The 18,323-nt window shown below is 56.9% G+C and overlaps 3 protein-coding genes across 3 annotated transcripts; all 3 read left to right on the top strand.

Moving 5' to 3' along the window:
* Window positions 1-4,070: 4,070 nt before the first annotated feature.
* On the top strand, window positions 4,071-5,076 carry BESB_000270 (uncharacterized protein; the record flags this gene model as incomplete). The annotated part of the gene is made up of 2 exons (XM_029358782.1): window positions 4,071-4,374; window positions 4,976-5,076. The coding sequence occupies 2 exons, from the start codon at window positions 4,071-4,073 to the stop codon at window positions 5,074-5,076; spliced, it is 405 nt and encodes a 134-aa protein (XP_029221694.1).
* Window positions 5,077-7,130: 2,054 nt separating this feature from the next.
* On the top strand, window positions 7,131-14,405 carry BESB_000260 (aldehyde dehydrogenase; the record flags this gene model as incomplete). Its single annotated transcript, XM_029358781.1, has 14 exons — window positions 7,131-7,454; window positions 7,684-7,836; window positions 8,413-8,548; window positions 8,923-8,984; window positions 9,373-9,523; window positions 10,166-10,310; window positions 10,541-10,571; window positions 10,919-11,004; window positions 11,615-11,701; window positions 12,109-12,262; window positions 12,520-12,675; window positions 13,155-13,298; window positions 13,580-13,654; window positions 14,250-14,405. The coding sequence occupies 14 exons, from the start codon at window positions 7,131-7,133 to the stop codon at window positions 14,403-14,405; spliced, it is 1,860 nt and encodes a 619-aa protein (XP_029221693.1).
* A 2,215-nt stretch (window positions 14,406-16,620) lies between these two features.
* BESB_000250 (uncharacterized protein) lies at window positions 16,621-17,723 on the top strand (the record flags this gene model as incomplete). The annotated part of the gene is made up of 2 exons (XM_029358780.1): window positions 16,621-16,829; window positions 17,120-17,723. 2 exons carry the CDS (start codon window positions 16,621-16,623, stop codon window positions 17,721-17,723), a joined length of 813 nt encoding a protein of 270 aa, XP_029221692.1.
* Window positions 17,724-18,323: the final 600 nt, after the last annotated feature.

Genomic DNA, 18,323 nt, shown 5'->3' with positions numbered 1-18,323 from the left:
TGGCGTCGCTAGGCGATCATCTCAGGTTAGACGAGACAAGGAAAGTCACGACACGGGCGCGCAGCTCCCCATTCTGAGACAGGGGATTCTCCGCGATCCAGCAGAACTAAGACCTCTTTTGAGGCGGACCCGCTGGAACACACACTCAGGCATCGCGTAGTAGGTGACTGGTGGCGACGGAGCAAGCGAAATCCTGGGCGAACCGCTGCAGACGCAGTCGCAGTTGCTTCTACGTTGCAGAGTTAGCCCGGATGCAGTCGCCCATGCTTTTGCATGCACGCGTGTGTTGACGACAAGCTCAGTCAGTGGAGCGTGGCGGTTGCGGATCAGAGTGGCGCCAAGCGCGCGAGAGGGCTGGAGGAAGTCTGAGAAGCGGCAGCCAAGATCACCTGCAGCAGACGCAGAGAGCTACTTCTTTCTTGCGGGAGAGAAGGACGAAGACGAGGAAGATGAGGACGAAGGGGGGTCGATGGGGCTCACGGGAGGCTCGCATGCAGCTACCTTTCCGTCAAGAAACGACTGCCCTGAGACAACTTTCGAAGAGTCGCCGAGGACGAACTCGAGCTGCTCTCGGCGCTCCTTGAGAGTGCGGCACGCAGGAGAACCGAGCCGGCCTCTCCAACGCGGACAGCAATTCGCGGCACCCATCACTTCAATCAGGAAAGCTCAAAGCAATGAGAATTCCTCCGCACACTTCAAATCACTCAGCTTTCATCTCAAGGATGCACATATATATACCTACACACATTTACTTAGGCACAGATATACAGCTATATACATATATATATTTGTACTCCTTGTATCGGATCCAAGCGCACCGTGGAGGGGAGCTCAGGAATCGTTCATTTGTTGCATAGCGTGACATACGCCTAAATGCATATAACATATCCGGTACAGATGTACTTGCGCGTGCCAAGTGTATTTCTCTAGGATGGGCAGATCTGGAAAGTCCGCTGGAGATAGTATTGTCGAAAGATCATCGGCGAATGCATCGGCGTGACCACGACATGGAACAGTGCCGGCGCCAGCTGCATAGGATCGCACAGCGGAAGAGCAGCCACGCGTGTTGTCACAACTACTCAGGGCGTCTGTGCGCTCATGGAGCTGTATTAAACGCATGGCGCTCGTGCGTGAGGCTAGTCTTCGCGAAACACGCTCATTCTGGAGACGGCAACGGCGAGATAGGACGCCTGGATCACTGCCAGGTCCATAGGAAAGCAATAGAGCAGCGCAAGGCATGCGGAGAAGAGAAAAAAAACACACAAAAAAACCAAAAGGAAATTTGACAGCAAACGAGGAGATCAACCGGTTGAAAGCCACCCCCAAGAAAGCGTGGAAAGAGCTGACGGCAAAGATGGCGGTGGCGACGAAGCGCAGCGACACCGGATCAACAAATTGGCGACGAAGCGCAGCGACACCGGATCAACAAATTGGCGCCGCAGACGGCATATAAAAGAAAAGGAGAAAAAAGCCGGGAACTAAGAAGTCGCGTGTGCCTCTAAGGTTCAGCACACACAACTCAGGCGCTGAAATCGAAGAACTGGTGGATCCGCCGAGATCACAACATGATTCCGCCCTCCTGTCTCCTAGGCAGCTTCGAGTTGCCTTAGTGTGCAACTGCGCCCACCCTGTGCGCTTGTGCTCGCCAGCGCCTCAGGTGCGTGTTGTGGTGTAACTGGAAACGAGGATGAAACAGGAAAAGAAGAAAGACGAAAAACTTCTATCGTCAATGTTTCAACAGGGCTTGAGGGGCGGGACTGCAGTGTGTGAAGTTCTGTCTGCGGCCACTCACCACGCGTTCCGATTTGAGGTGTCTTCACGATTTCTTGGGGGGCCTGATCGGAACAGATGCCCTTGCGGCGGGCGCGCTCTGATTTCGTTAACCGACAAGAAAGTAGTGTCGGTCCGAACCTTCGTATCACTTTGTGTAGAGCGTGCTGTCACGCAGCCGATATACCGGCTGACTCTGCGATGTTATGCCCTTTTGAGGAATGGGAGGTCGATCAATCGACAGAGCCACTCTGTCCGCAAGTCCAGTTCCAGTCGATCAAAGGTATTAACAGCTGTCAGCAAGAGACAATGAGTATCCATAAACCCACCCGCCCTTCCCCCAATATCGGTAATACTCCAATAGCATAGACTCCAGCATTACAGTTAGTCTGGAAGATGCACAGTTTGAACCTGGTGGACGAGAGCATTCTTCAGTCACGGAATGTGCATTACGTTAGAAAACCGGGTTCCCGCCGTTGTACTATTTCACTGCAAAGTCATCTGGAGGGCTGCTATCCGCGTGCTGACTAAAGCCGGGAGAACCTTGGAATCAGAGAAATTATCCCCCGTAATCCTCGGCAGTCTTCCATGAGGTGTTGTGCTATATTCAGGCTGTATGCTGGCGACAGGAAGTCTTTGGTCTTCCTGAAACGCCGGCACATGAAATGGATAGAGCTGTCAAAGAAGTGTTCAGTTCTGTGACAGCTGAGACAGCTTTCTTGAGGAACACGGAGGTTCGGCTTTTTCCCTCCGAGAACTCAAAGACCTGCCAAATGACAGGATCCCCGGAGAACGAGGTAGTTCTTCACTTTTCTGTAGAAACAGATGAAAGCACAACTCGGCGGGTGCCGCTTCTCTAACTGATAGTTGAAGACGCGTGTTTCCGGCCGAAGATGATATCGCCCCATCACTGCGGTTCTCGGAGGCGCCACCCCCCCCCCCCCCCCCCCCCGCCCTTCTTCTGTATGGTAAGGGTACACTGCGGCTCGACCGTCAGCTCCTCTTCAGTTTACCAGGGTAGTGAAATCCGGAGTAAAACCAGAGAGGAGCCGGTATCCCATGCAGACACAGTTTCCGCTAGAGACTCTCCGCAAACGTGCGGGGGCCGGGGATAGGGCCTAGAGTGTCGGTGTGAGTCGACATCCCACGCAGCCCGTGATCAGTACGCATTTTGCGTGGCCCACGAAAAAAAACATGACTTTTCCACTTGCATGGCTGATGCTTGTAGCCCGGGTACCGTGAGCCTCGTATGGTGGTGTGCCTCAAGTGCAAAAAGCACGCCCCTATCGTAGTACTATGCGCTCAGGCTAGACTAGCGCCTACCCTTTGAGTGACAGGGTTAGGCAGTCAATCTACGAAAGATGGATTCAACAGACGCTGGTACATAGTCGTGACACCTACAAATATACACACTCGGCTGGCGGGTGATGGCACTGTCAAAGGCCCCCGTACGGTACAACGCTTGGGTCATAGAGACCACTCCACCGGCAGGCTGCACTTCACTTGACAGCCCATCATCACTATCGCAAGACGAATAAGAAATCAACAGGGGCTTCAGTTTCTTCCGTAGCGGATTTTCTCCGTACTTCGTACAGTAGTCACACACCAAGATACCCTAATCGGCGGAAGCTACTAGTGGATGCATGAAAGCGTTGGATTCGTTTTTGTTTCAGTGTGCGGAGGAGCGTCATCAGCTCCACAGCTTAAGCACAGAAATTTCCACTCATGCGGCACGAATGTTCTGCATCGTGCACTACGTTCGAGGACCTGGCAAGACGCCACCGCGCGAGATGAGGAGACGGGTAGAGGGATGGGCAAATGTGTAAATTTCTATGCATGCGCTTTGGGTGTACATGCAGTCATCGCCTTCCATGTCTGCGACTTTCGTTGAAAAACCCCGAGCCTGGGCTTGCTTCGCGTCTGATTCTGCCAAACTGGAAAGCGTCAACAACTTTGGTTCATCTTTTCTGTCCGCAGTGTTTTCGCTGAGCAGCGTTCCACTCGTGCACAACGGTGGTGCGACGACGTCAGGCGCCTTCGTGAACCTCCGGCACTGTGCAGCCCTGATGTATACCCTTTCTCGGCCGACATTTTGGCGCAGTCAGGACGTTCTTTGTATGCCACTGTACTGAAGCCCTTGTATCGTCGGCCACCCACTGTATAGCGTCTCTTTGTTCCCTAGGAAAAGCGCACCATTCGACGCTGCCAGAGCAATCTCGTGTCGAAGGCCAGCTTCCCGTCCCCGTCACGTTTCCACCATCTTTCTGTGAGTGCACATCCGACAAACGTCCGTATCCGAAATGGTGCGCGTGCCAAGATACCCCGCTTCTCCGGTCCAGGAGATCTTCTTGCCGGAGCCCGTCCCGTTTGTTCAATTCGACGCGAGCACGCCGTCGCCGAGCAAACCCCCGGCGCCCTTGCCAGCCCCCAACATTGCGCAGTGCGAGGGAGAGAAAGATCGTTTCCGAGACATCTGGAGTATGTACAACCGTGGAATCGCGGGATCCCAGCAGGTTCGGGAAGCCTACTCCAGCATGACCAAGTGCTTCGAGCGCGTCTCCGTGTGGGAGGCGATTGAAAGCGATCCCGCGCTCCGCCAAGCTCGTACGTCCGTTTTGGGGGGCAATGAATTGCCAAAAGTGGAAACTGGCACGGCGCTCGAATCAGCTTGAGAGTTGCCGCAGATGTACGGACGCAAGCAGATGTGCAAAGGGAACAGTGCGTCAGCACGACCTTCAATGCCCTCCACGGGCCGAACGTGCGTACCCCCTTTGCTGGTTCTTTTTAACCTACGTTGTTGGAGCGTACATGGGTTGCGGCCTCCGCTCGACAGAGACTGCTTTTGTCGGAAGTAGCTGACAGCAGTGGCTCTCTGGTAGCCTTCGTGTGTAGCGTCCGGGAACCAGGAAAGCGGGGCGGTGTACGCCGCTTTGTTTGGCGCGGCTTGTTCCTGGCTTGGGCTCACGAAGGCTGCAATGGATTCAAAAAGTCAAGACATGGAGGCTGCGTCGCCCGGTAGCTCGTCTGCATATTGGTTCTGTGCTGCAGCGAGACACCGTAAACTTTGAGGGCAACCTCGTGGGAACGAGCTGCACAGTCAGCAAGCTCGGGGCATTGCGTAGCATTGACTGGCTTCCAGTGAGGAAGAAGCGTGCGAGCGCATAAAGCCTGTGTTGTGCCTGTCGTTTGTCTGGGTCTGATGCAGAGAACTTCACTATGGACAAGAAGGATGCCGAGGCAGACCAGCGCTACAAGCAGTTGCAATACGGAAAAGTCCCCAGCATCCTGACAAAGTACCATTTGTAGTGAGGTCTTCCTTTTATCGCTTCTCCTAGGTTCTGTTCGTGCCCCTGTGCGTGACGACTTGTTCATAAGCGAGTCTGAGCATGGTCGCAGTAGGGGAACAAGGTTGTGGTGAATAAGTGACATTGCCGGGGCGAAAATAAGCCGCCAGTACACAGGAACCAGTAATCGCTTGCACATATCTCGGCGAGCTTGTGGGCGGACTGCGGGGGCTAGGCGCGGCGAAATGCTTCGTGTCGATCTTCTCATCCAGAAGTCCTCACGAATCAGTCCAGCGCCCGTTTCCAGACGCCGCGTGCGCGTGCGATATTTACAGCGGCGGTCCTATATGTTATGGCAGGAACAGACGTCAGGTGTGTGTCTAGTTTTTGAGACCTGGGAAGCAGCACGATACTCGGAAGATTTGACGTAGAGGCGTGCGCGTATCTACCGGTTTCACACCCATCGACGTAGAGGCCTGATAAGTGAGCTGGGAAGTTGAACGTATGAGCAAGCGCGTAGCTGAGAAGACTCCGGCTTTGCAGAACGCACCGATAGATATGCGGATACTGAAGTCCACTGCACTGTTGCGGCGGCGCTGACCAAGATCGGCGCACGCATCATCTGAAAACTTCTGTCCACTCCGACACTGCTGAAGAGAATGCGCCGGGCAGAACTGCACTGGTGAAGCGCGGGGCCAAACGTATGCAGCCTGCAACTGAGATCCAAGTTCCGCTAGGGCGGCTGAGACACGCCGTACCAATTGCGCACATACTTGTAGCGCATCCGTCCTAAAATCCTCATGCTCTTAACGCCTGCTTTGAACGAAGGGCTTAGTAGTTTTCCTCTACCAACGTATCTTGGTGGTTCGGAAGATTGCGACGCCCTCCACTGGTAAAGGAACAGTTCGCTGGTTAGCCAGCGAGTGCGTGGTCTTGAGAGTACGTCCTCCGTTGCGCTAGTGCGAATTAGGCGGTCCCACGCGTTGGCAGAGTAGCCGTCAAGCTGGAAATCGCCAATTTGGGAAGGCGACCTCCAGTGGCAAGGAAGTGGAAAAAGCCGCTTCAGTCAATACCCTCTTCCACACAAAGGTGCCAATGGTGGAGTCGCCGGCTCTGCAATGGTGAATTCTTCGCCACACCGCCATTTCCAGTGCAGACGCTCGGGGCTCATCACGGGATCAAACATCCTGGCAGCAGTGCTTGACCAAACCAATCGCGACTAGCCTCGAGTACATGAGGTTCAGTTTTCGCTTTCCGTCTGCACATGAATGTGACACACGAGCGAGTCGCGGAGCGAAGCACCGTGCCCGCGTGGTAGCAGTCTTAGTTCATCCGCGGAAAATCAACTAAGGACGGGTCACAGGCAGGCATTCGTCTTCGTACACACACTGTTCGCGGACACGTGTCTCCATGTGGCGGGTAGTTCCGTGTGTGTAGCGGCAGGCTACCACGATTTGTTTTGTCTCCACCTTTCCACAGCTAGCCTTAGGGAGCGAGGTGTTCGCTGCGTACATCCGCCCTGTTTCGGTCACGAATTGGTCTTCTTCGCGCTCCACCCTCGTATTGGGTCGCTTCTTTTTTTCCCGCCTGCAAGCGCATCGCACGGTTCTAACTTGCCATGAAAGCGCGCCCGGCTTCCGTTGCGCAAAGGCACGCAGACACTGTAGTGGTCGCCTTCCGTTTTTTGGCTCCAGTTCTCGCAAGTAAGCCCTTATTTCACTTGCATATAGTATCCTTTTCCGGTCCCGCAGCCTTCGGACTCCTCGGGTTTTCCCAGGTGCAGTCGCGGGCAATCTTTCTCCGCACGGCACAGCGCTCCGTCGTGTGCATCTGCCGATCGGTACCTCACTGGCGAACAACCGCCTGCAACTCCTGGCATACTTCTATTCACAGAAAGGCGGGTCGGCCTGTGCGTTCTTGCGTGCGATACCCCCCTGACTTTGTCTGTTGTGACAGCTCCGCTCGCCCCTGGCTGCCAAAGCCGAGACGGAGGCGTCGTCGACGGCGCAAGCCGAGGGCTGCAACGAGCAAGTAGCTGGGGCTTCTTTCTACTCTTCTAGTCCACACACGGCCACCATGGAAGACCGCGACACGCGCATTCGGCTGGTGGCCGCGCAGAAGGACGCTTGGGCTGCGCTCAGCGCGAAAGAGAAGCTCGCGTTGATTGACGAGCTCATGGACAGGCTGAAGGAGTTCTCTGACGAGCTCCACGAAGCCTCGATCGAGAAACGTGACGAGCCGGGAGCTGTGCTCAAGGACCAGGACAACAACACAGGCAAAGCCGGCGACGGCAACGACGCGGCTGAAGAAGCCGAGGGCGGCTATGCTTGCTTAGATCCCGAAAAGCAACGGATGCTGGAAACTGCTTCAGGGGTCGCTCACTGGCTGCACTCCTCCATGGTAATTCCGTTCATCTGCTGTTTAGGGGTTTTGCGGTGTCCGCGTTCTCTTCCTGTTTAGCGCGTAGTGCCTCCTCGCTCGCAGCGTTCCTCGACGTTTTATGCTGGTCTCCTTCGTTTGCTCCTTTGCTTCTCCTCTTTTCCGCCGTGTCTCGCTTCCCTGCCCTCCTGCCCTGTCGAGCTTCGGCAGGCTCCACGCCTTTCTTTTCTCGCGCCTTGTTCGTCGGCAGCTCATCGGGATCTGGCTGAGCGTCATCCGGGAGTACTTTGAGGCGGTTGTGCTCACTGGCAAGCCCCCGCGGCCTCTCGCCGTGACGCCTGTGCAGCGTGGAACCAAGAAGGAAGAAGAGGATACGCAAAAACCGAGTCAGCACCTCGTTAAGGTATGCACGCCGCGGAGCATCTGCGTCAGAGTCTGGACTGCTCGCATGCGGTCGTGTAGGTGACCAATTTCTCGGCTTTTTTGAACGTGGTGTGCTTCGAGGCATGAGACTCGGGCGCGGGCAGTTATGTAGTGCTGAAATTCCAGGTTGACGCTACCTCGCAGCGAAGCGGGTTCTCAGGGCTCAAAGAGTGTGGGGGTTCGACTGAAACTGCACAGTTTGCGGAACGCCTGAGACTTTGGGTGAACTCCATTTCTTCTGCGTCTTGTCCACCCCTCCTCGTCTCACCTCCTCCGCTTTTCACGTCTGTCGTTCGCCGCCGGCGCCCGCGTACACTGAAGCTGGGTCATGGAGAGACTATGAAGAAAGTGAAGAAGCCCGCCAGCAGGCACCGGTGTCGCCCTCCCGCTGGGTTGTTCGGACTTTCTTCTCCTTCTGCTTCCTTCCCTTCCGCTCGCCTGCCGTCAAGGCGCAGAACCGCGAGGTTCGCTTGCTGGCTTCTCCGTTTCGTGCGCGCGGGTCTCTAGGAGGGCTTCAGAATCCCTCGTTCTCGCTCCCTGTCGCTGTCTGCCTCAGGTGGGTCCGAAGGGACTGCTGTTCACGACGATGCTTTCGTTTGGAACCATGGAGCTCCTGGTGGACGGAGCGGTTGAGCAAGATATGCTGCATGAGCGCCCCGGAGGCGTTGTCGCCGTGCTGGGCGCTGGCAACTGTGAGTCTCGCCGTCGCTGCACAAGCGACGCGCCACGAGGTCCCTGGTGAGGCGATGCCAATCTCAGCCGGCAGACGTCGGGGGCGCAGGCGGGACGGTTGCCGCATGCGGAGCGGCTCCCTGGCGTGCGGACACGCAGAAAGAAATGCGAAACCTCTGCTTGCGCGAAGCAGTTTTCTGTGTCCGTGTCTCTGCATCCCGTCTCCTTTGCTTCCCGTGTCAAATGGCGCCTTGCGGGCTGCAAGGTGTGGCTTGAACGAAGAAGAGATGTCCACACGCGTGACGTTTAGGCGCGCAGCGCCAAGCTGCTCTGATTTCGACTTCGTCCTACGGCAAGTGCGCCACCCCGCTTTTTATGTCGTTTGCCTCCGCAGTCGACGCCCCCGTTGACGTCCTTGCCGCCCTCTTCATCGAGAACAGTGTCTGCGTTTACAAGGTAGGCGGCTATCTTCCGCTGCTTCGCGTGTTTCTGGCTAGAAGCAAACGCTCCGCGTCCTGTGGCGTGTCGGGAAATGCGTTCGCCGGTCGAAGTGCAGAAGACAGAGGCGCGTTCCATCTGCACGGAACGAGGGCGGCCCCCAGCGCCACTTGGATCATCGATTCGCCACACGCTGCGATTTCGAAGAATTCTGGAGGCGTCCACTTCTCCCGCATACACGCAGCCCCTCCCCTCTCGCAGCAGTCCGCTTCGTCGTTTGTGTTGTGCCTGCTGTCTCTGTCTCGGCGCAGGGTGCTTCGCGTGCGAGCGGGTGTTCATGAGCTGCAGAAATGGGATGAGAGTGGGCCACACTTGGGCATGCGCTGTGTGTTTTGTTCTCTCGCAGAGCAGCCCGTTCAACCACCGCGTCGGGCCTGTGCTAGAGCGGATTTTCAAGCCCCTGGTTGATCGCAACTTCCTTCTCTTCGTGGAGGGAGACGTCAAGGAGGCGACCGCCTTGCTGCATCACGAGTGCGTGACTAAGTGGATCATGACAGGTGAGACTCGCGCGTTGACGGGCGAGCCTCCAGGCGGTGCATGCCGCTCAGCGGGCACGGTGCTTCGTGGCGCCTTCTGTCGGCTTCGCCTCTGTGCTTTCTCCTCTTGCACGCCGCACGCGCGTCCATTCGCGTGTCCTCTGTTCTTCTGGCTCGTGGTATGGCGACGCGAAGAGCGAAGCTCTGTGGCCTCCTTCTAGTCGCGTGGGCATTCGCGCAGCATCCACGTCGCTTTGCCGCGCCTTGCCGCGCGCGTCACTCTCTCTCTGTGACTCGCGCGTGTTGTCTGCAAGTCGCCTCAGACCTCTCCCCCCCCCCCCCCCCCCCCCCCCCCCCCCCCCCCCCCCCACACACACACCCTACTCTCGCTGTTGCTTCCGTCTCTCTCGTCGCCTGTCGTGTCGAGACCCGCTCGGGATCGCTTGCAGGTCGAGTCAGGCGGTGTTCGCCTTCAAGCCTGGCACTTGCATTGACTCAAGTACTGCACGTGCCTCAAAACCGTTCTCGTAGAAAACACCCGTTGTGTGTTTACGGGAATCGTCTGAAGGTTTGATCGTCTAGCAAGCGCTTTCGTGGGGTTGCCGCGTTCGTAAGCGAATACACGGTCGCCTTGTCATCTTGCGTTTTCGGCGGCGTGCGCAGGCAGCATTCACACTGCGAGCCGCATCATCTGGGGCTCGCCGAATCCGCCGCCGAGAGCGGATCCGCTGCCCAAGCCCGTCTTCGACAAGCCTTTCATCGGCGAACTCGGCTCCTGTACGCCGTGGATCATCTGCCCCGGCAAGTGGTAAGCTTCCCCAGGAGGAGCGGAACTTGCGGGGGGGGCGTGCGCGAAACGCAGGCTCGACGCCTCTGCTTCAGGGAGCAGTTGGCTGGTCTGCACAGAGAGTGGCACGCACAGATATCCAGGTATATATATATATATGTATGTATTTGTGTCGCGTAGTCTCGTTCGATGGCATGCGGGTTCACACTGCGCCTGTGGGGCCTCCGCATCTTGATCTGGCTTTCCTTCAGGTCGAAACGAGAGCTTGATTGGCACGCTCGAGTAAGTTTGGAAAGTGGCGGCAAAGGCGTTGCGCATGCGAAAACCAGTTCGCCAGCATGTCCGCATACGTGACTACATAAGGAGTATATGCATTCAGAGCTCGAGTTCCAGAAAGTGGATCTAGGTAAATGAGAGAGGAAAGGCAGGTATTTGTTGGAGAACTCCTCCAGTGCTCCGCTTGAGTCAGCGAATGTTTCCTTCGCATGCCGTGTGCACCGGAAGCTTCTGCGTCGCGTTGCATTCGCGCTTCTCGCTTGCGCAGGCCCGTGTAGTTTCTGCGGGATCGTCCGCGGCGCGTGCGTGTGTGTAAGCCTCCGCTGCTTTTCCTGTCTTTCGCGAATCTTCAGAACGTCGCTGCCGCACTCTTGTATAACGGGGCGCACATCTGCGTCCATCCGCAGTTGCTCCTAACCTGCAAGAACTGGGCACAGAGGTGAGCCGAGAGCCGAATTTTTTCAGCGACATCAAATTCAGTGCATGTCCTGTCTGTTCGAACCTGTCTCGCAGTCCGTGGAAGCAAAAAAGACCTCTGGCCGCTTGAAAGCAGTGATTCGGATGCGTTCGCGTGCCTTGGAAATCTGTTGAAACCTTTGAGGTCAGCCGGCAGTTTGCCGAGCTGCACGGCGGCGAACGGGAGGGCCTCGGAGGCGGTCATCCAGGATTCATCCGAGTTTTGAGACAGCGTACTCGCAAACACGTTGTTGGAATAAAAGGGACGCGGATCGGAGAGCAGGCATGCAAAGCTAGGTTCTCTCCCTTGCTTGGATTGCTTCACCAGCCAGCATCCTTTCAGGGGCGCGTTGTCTGTCTGGGCTTCTCTGCGGATAGTTGGCCTTGTCTGAGGCGGCACCGCTCTGTGCCTCCTCGAAGTCCGTCTTGGGTCGTTCCTTTCTTGTTCTTTGTTTACGGTTCCGCTGTCTCCTTTCGTGTGTATCGGCTTCCTGTCCTCGTCGTCGCTGAGCCGCGTCGTGTGTGAAGCGCGCCGTTGCTCCCTCCAGCTAGCTCGGGGCTTGCGTTGTGCGGTCGTGGTCTGCGGGTTTCAGGGACGCGTTTCTGAACCTCGTGAGAGAATACCAGAGGGAGACTCTGTACGTGGGCTGCTACTATCCCGACTACGCCGACAGAATACGGTAGGCGCGAGTGAACGTGGATCGCGTGAGGTTGCACGACGAAGCTTGAGATCGAGGTGCTGGGAGGGAGCAGGCCTGAACATGGCAGATGTGTGGGCACTTCCCTGCAGTGTTGCCTGCGTATTCAGGACACGCATAGGTACGTAAATGCGTCTGTATGCTGTATGCGTGGCGTGCACATGCTTGGCGAGAGGCGGTCTTCTGTCGGCACGCATGATGCATAGCTGTGAAGGTATTCGTGGCTCGACTCCTTCAGGCTTGTTCGTGTCGGGGCTGTGCGCTCGCATCCGCACAACAGTGCACAAGGCTTCGCTCCCTAGTTGTTTTTTGCGAATGGGTTCTTCTGGACGCGGCTAGCGGCGTCGATTGACGAGGAGGTGCTCAGTTGTCTGTGTATGCGTTTCCAGGGGTGCGCGAGAGAAGCTCCTTGCGCTGGGACAGAAACCCGAAGATTTCGAAGTTCCGGTTTCCGTGCCGCTCTCGGGGCGCTTTGCGCACAAGGAAATGAATTACGTCATCTTCGCGACCGACCTGCCCCAGGACAACTTCATTGCAGTCGAGGTAAAGCGTCATCTGAAGAGAACTTCCGTTCTCTATCTGCATCAACTGTGCGCCGACGGCCGCCTCATTCGGCGTTAGCGGCCTGCGCCGAAGGGGCCTGGAGTCGATACTCGAGCGAGGCAGACGTCCTGCGTGGTCTTTTCGGCGCATGCATTCTTCTTCTCGGGTGTTTCCTCGAGCTGTCTCGAGTTTTTTCTTCACTCGAGGATGCAGCGGGGTTTGCGTCGGGTTTCTCCTCTCTGCTGCTCGATTCGCAGGAGATGTTCTCCCCGGTGTGCGGCGAGGTGCCGCTGGACACGCCGGCTACGGTCGCGGACTTCTTGCCGGCGGCCGTGGAGTACGCGAACGAGAAAGTCTGGGGCACGCTGTCGGTCAGCGTCTCTGTGAAACCGAACAGCCACAAAGATGAACAGGTGAGGCGCTCCCCGACCGCCCCCGATCTCTTCAGGGCTGCAGGTCAGAAGCCGTCAAGGGCGTCGAGGGCGGCGGAATTCTCGGCGAAGAAGCGGGTGTGGCTCGTCTCTGGAGGCGGTGGAGGGGGAAGGGGGGAAGGGGCGGGGAACGCTTCTTCGTTGGGGAGTCATGCTTCCGGCCTTGGCGGCTCTTTCCGCAGCGCGCCTCACTCCGCGCGCGTTGCGTGTCGTTTTACCTGGGGATGTCGGGAGTTCCCTACGTACCAGTGTCCGCAGTGGGGCGACGTCCCATGCGTAGGAAGAAATGTGGATTGAGTTCTCTCTCAGATATACCCGAGGGACCTAGTGAGGGCGACTCCGGCGCGAGGGGATGGTTTTTATGGCCGCGCAGGGAGCAGGCGGCTCACACAGACCGCGGTTCTGCGCTGCCTTCTGACTTTGGCGGCTGTTCTTGCGTGCAAATCGTGTCCTCTCTACAGGCTGTCGAGAGCGCGATCCTCGACCTTCGCTACGGGTCTGTGCACATTAACGCGCTCTCGATGTTCGCCATCGCCTTCCCGACGCTTGTCTGGGGGGGCTACCCCGGGGCCTCGATCTTCGATCTTCAATCGGGCCTTGGATTTGTAAGCGCCATCAGCATCCGCCTCTCTCATCACAAACCCGAGTCTGGGCTTTGCTTGAGACGCGCAAAGTCGTTTTATAGCGTATTCAGGGGTCGTCACAGCAGGATTTCAGCGCTCACTCCTCGGAAGATAGAGATGCCTCTCTTCTGAGTGTGCCTTCTGTCGGCGACGGCGCCGTGACTGTGACTGTTGGCGACCAGTTCCTCGACTTGTTGTAGCTCCAGCGTTGCGCCATTCGTGCTTGAGGAATATCGTTCCTTTCGCGGTCTTTGTGTCTTCAGTATGGCAACTGCTACGGTTTCAAGCGCCCCATCAAGTCGGTCATTCGGGCTCCATTCCTCAACTTCACCCAGATGGTAGGGGCGAAGCCTCTGTGGTGAGACGTATCACGTCGTGTGTTTCTAGTGTTTCGGTAGATTCTCGAAGTTGTCCCGCACAGTTGGTGTTTAATATTTCCAGTACTGAGTATCAACAATTTACAGTTAATATTTTTAAAGCTTTAACTTAGTAAATTATCCAGTAACACCTTCCTATACAGCTACTTTCTTACGACTTCTCGCGCAGCGGGCGATTCGCCGACCTTCCTCGGCTGCGTGTGGTATTTCGTGTTTTGAACTTTGCACGTCTCTGTCAAGCCGTGGCTCAGCGGATGCCTTTTCGCTCACGCAGGCGAGCCCTAGCCACATCTACCGAGCGCTCAAATCGTGTCGCGGCCTCCTACGCTGGCGTGTTGTTGAGCTGCAGAGTCGCGTGTCTGGTCCCCCTCAAAGAGCTGTGGGAATACGAATTGCACTGTCCGTGGAAAGGGTTTTCTGTGTGGCACCGCTGCGAGTCCGCTGCATACGCGTTTGCACGCGGCAGCGTGTCGGCTCCAAGTCGTGTCTTTGCCGCATCTGTCGCGTGTGTCTGCGATTCGCCCTTGCGCGCTGCGCCTTTTGGGTTTGCTCTTAGTTGATCGTTCCCAGCAACAAGCACAACGTGAGGAAGATGGCGAAGCTGTGGCGGCGGATTGTCGTGTCGATCCTCGATCGCAGATCGACGCAGGGCTGGTTCAGCTTCAGCGGCCAAATCACCAAGATCGTGTCTGCCTTCGTGGCAAATTTGTAGATGCCGAGCGGTGCGAGCTCCCCGTCTAGTGTGGAGATTCATTTGAGAAAAAGACAGGGAGCGGGTCGTACAACAGCTCAAAGGCACAGAAGCTGATTTCCTTCGCAAACACGGTGCGCGCAAAGAGCGGTGGTGCATTATTTATACGTGCGATGTCAACACAAGAAGGGACGACGGAAGCTCCAGCGCTTAGTGTTGAGGAGATGAGCTGTCACACACGTCCGTAGTTTACTTGGAGGTCCTTCGCTTTGCAGGAGGTGTCGTACTCTTTCTTGCCTCTAAAGGCACCGCAGAAAAGAGCGTGCCGGCGGAGGCGACGCAGTGCCACGCTCTCCCAAGCCGGTTGAGAAATTCTGGCAAAAGGAGGCACGTGATGTTCTTCCTGCAAGAGTACGTGGATAAGCGACACGACAGGGAAAAAGAAAGTGACCTCTCACCGAAGAGGGTTTTTTCCGTATGGGCGCACTCGAACAAGAGAGATACTACACACTCGCGCGCTGCAGTTTGTTTCACACACGTCGAAAAGAGTAGATACGGATGCGTGAAAGAACCGATTTTTGGTGTAGCGATGCAACTCTCTTCACGGCGGCTTACCGATCGGTGTGCACACTCCACCCATCTTTTTCTGTGGACAAGGAAGTAAGCCTGTTTTCGTGTGCTGTCGTCGGTTTTTAGCCGAGCAGTGACCCCCTTTCCCTGTCTCGCGTTTACGACCGTGCCAGCAGCCCTCCCGAAGAGTAGGTGAAATGTTAGAGTTCTAAATCCCAGATGATACGCCAGCAGGAAGCAAACCCTCCTCAGCACAGCGGCAGGCGGTCCACGGGCTGCCGCGTCTCACTGAAGCCGAGAGGAGGCATGGAACCGTCTCGCTCATAAGGTCGTTTTAGAAAACGGCATCAGGAGGGAGACGGCGTGGACAGCTTTGCAGGAGAAGACGGCGACGCCTACGCGTTCCCGTTTAGCTAAGATTTGAAGAGCGCAGCCTCAGGAGGTTACACGTCTGGCTCGCCCACCGCGTGTAGCCTGCATCGAGCAGGCGGGGGGCCCTCGAACTTCTGGAGTGCTGCTTGCAAGTGAAACACGCGCTGCTCCCCTCGATGCCTCTCCTGCCGCCCTATAGTGCGACTAACTGCGTAGTGCAGCGAAGAGAGACGGAGATCGGCACAATGTGTACTGAGGCAAACCTTGCTGCAGAATTAAACATGGCTGAGGTTCGCTGCCGAAGGCAGTTTGCCACGTCGTGTGGGAGTGCTGGCAGGACGAGACTCTGACAAGCGGAATAGTGTGCAGTTGCAGTCGATGTGTGGTTTCCTGGGAATCCGTGTGTGCCACGTTACTCGAGAAGGCGACGAAGGAGTGGCATGTGCTCTGACGAACGCTGTGCATGCTAGGCTTCCGTCGATGTAGCGGTCGAACCAAGAAAGGGCTAGGAAAGGACTGGCTCTTTGTGCAGCTTCGCTAAACAGAAGACGCCGCTTTCACAACAAATCTGCACAGTGTAGGGGGCGTTGCGAAGGGGAACGAGGTGCAGGAGCTGTGCCATTTTCACATTTTGCGTTCCTTGTCGTCAAGCATACCCGACAGGTTCCGCCGGCACGCGAAATGCACGCGATTCATTCGTCAGCGCGTTTTTCCCGCCTTTGCATGCGGTCATGAGTTTGGGTCCACGGGGTATGGCGGTGCTTTCCGCTTCGGCTTTGTCGTATCTCCTTTTTTGTGGAGGGAGGAGAGCTGTCCCTTGGTATTTTTTCCTACGGAATCAGAATCTCGCGGCTCGGCATGCACAACCAATCTGTGCTGCTGAAGGCAGAGCGCCCGATCCTACCTTGCTGTAGAAACCTCGCGTTTCCACGCGTCTTCCGCCGGGATTCCTTTCTGTCCTTGGTGTTTTTTTTCTTTTCCAAGCGCGTGGATCTTGTCTGTGTTTCTTCTGCTGCTCGCGTGCTCCAGCGGTGTTGTGTTTCCTGCTCTGGCGGAGACTAGTCGCCCGCCGCCAGCGCCTCTACCACGCTGCTGCATCCTCGCGCTTACTCACATCCAGCGTGGCGTACCCTCAGGCGCACTTTCCGCCCATTTTCCTCTTGGACAGTCGCTTCCCCGGATCCGTTCTCCGCAGCTGAAATAGCCTGTGTGTGCGTGTGCGGAGGTCACCCATTCCTCGGCAGCAGCAATTGTTTTTCTCCTTGTGTGTGCCTTAAGCGTGCCTCCGTCGACCATGGATTCTCGCAGGGACTACGGAGATGAGAGAGGAGGGTCTGATGGAAGAAGATCGGGCTACGAGTCTTCGCGATACAGCGAGGACGGAAGAAGGGAAGGCCGAGACAGAGGCGATAGGCGGGAAGACGATCGCGAGGGTCGAAGCTCACGAGATGTGAGAAGAGATCGCGAGCGAGAGGGCTGCTACCGGTCTTCCGACAGAGACAGGTATGGACTTCAGAAAAGGCAGCGAGGGAAGAGCGAGATCAAGCAAGTGACGCAAGTGTTAACAGCGCAGAATTGAACCATGTGCGCCCTTTTCTGTATAGATGACGAGCTAAGAAGGCAGGATTCAGGGCGGAGCCGATGTATCTCCTTTCAGCGGGGCCCTGTACGTGCCGAAACAGCTGCAAGGGTGCGCACACGCGCCCACAACTCGGAGTGCAGAGCTTGCGGACAGCCTGGAGGCGGAGGCGACGGGTTCTGCGTCTGCTTCTGTTTTTCCTTTCTGCCTGCAGAGAGCGCGCCCGCTCGGGTCGAGACGACTATCGCGACAGTGGCGCGCGCGACCGAGGCGAGCGGCGAGACTACGACAGAGAGAAAGGCAGCCGCGGCAGTCGTTCAGACAGTACGTATCACAGCAGCGCCTCCTCCGCAGACCGTTACCACTCCAGTTCGAGTTCTTACGGCCACCCTTCTTCGTACTCATCGCGGGCAGTCTACGGTCGCGGCGGCTCTCGCAGTCGCTCTGCGGAGCGGGGCCGTGGCGACAGAGACCGCCAGCGAACTCCGTGTCCGCCTGCAAACGGGAGCAAAGACCGCCGCGGCCGCGACAGGGGGGAAGGTGGGCGGCAGCGGCGACGCCCGACGCGAAGCGGCAGCCGCAGCAGCCGCAGCAGCCGCAGCAGCATGGCTGACAGTGGAGACAGCGGAAAGGAGGAGGACCTGAGTGAAGAGCAAATGCTGCAGAAACTCATGGGCTTTGAGGGATTCGCCTCCACCAAGGGGCAAGACCACACCGCGTCGAGCATGTCGGGTGTGAACAAGAAAACCAAACGAAAGTTCCGCCAATATATGAACCGAAAGGGAGGTTTCAACCGCCCTCTCTCGCCCGTGTTTTAAACCAGACCCAGCAACAACGCACGAAACCCGTGCGGAGGATGGAATCTCCCAAAATGCTCTGACGACCAGCAGCGGTGCTGTCTCCTCTGTGGGTGCGAGCCGTCCTCGTCTTCGTATATGGCCCTCTCCACATTCGTGTGGATGGGCTGGTGAGGCCTGCGGCGGCTGCCTGCTCAGGTCTTCTGACGGGCTGTGAGAGGCCAGCAGCCGAATGCAGTCTCTTTTCGAGTCTCCTTTCGGGAGGCGCGTCTGTCCGTGCTCTCTCGTTTTCTTTCGGCGCGGGCTCCGTTCGACCTCGTAGTCAATGCAGACTTCAGGCGAGAGGAAAGAGCCTCGACGCCAATGCACACGCAAAAATCGTGACGTCGTTTTCTCAGTGTCCAGTTAAGGATGCGCTGGAGCAGGTGGTTGCTGCCTACACATCAAGCAACAAACTGAGCTCTGCTCTCGCTCTGCATAGGCGCCGGCTGCAGGATACCACTTGCTTCAGTGTGCAAGCTACAGGTAGATCGGGTGCCGCGGCCGCACCTCTGGCAACTATAACTACAATTTACTCAGGCAACGTAGTAGAAAACCGTCTGGATCAACCAGCCGTCGCCG

Source organism: Besnoitia besnoiti, chromosome I (genome assembly GCF_002563875.1).
Source record: "Besnoitia besnoiti strain Bb-Ger1 chromosome I, whole genome shotgun sequence".
Lineage (NCBI taxonomy): Eukaryota > Apicomplexa > Conoidasida > Eucoccidiorida > Sarcocystidae > Besnoitia > Besnoitia besnoiti.
This window is presented reverse-complemented; position numbering and strand designations above follow the sequence as displayed.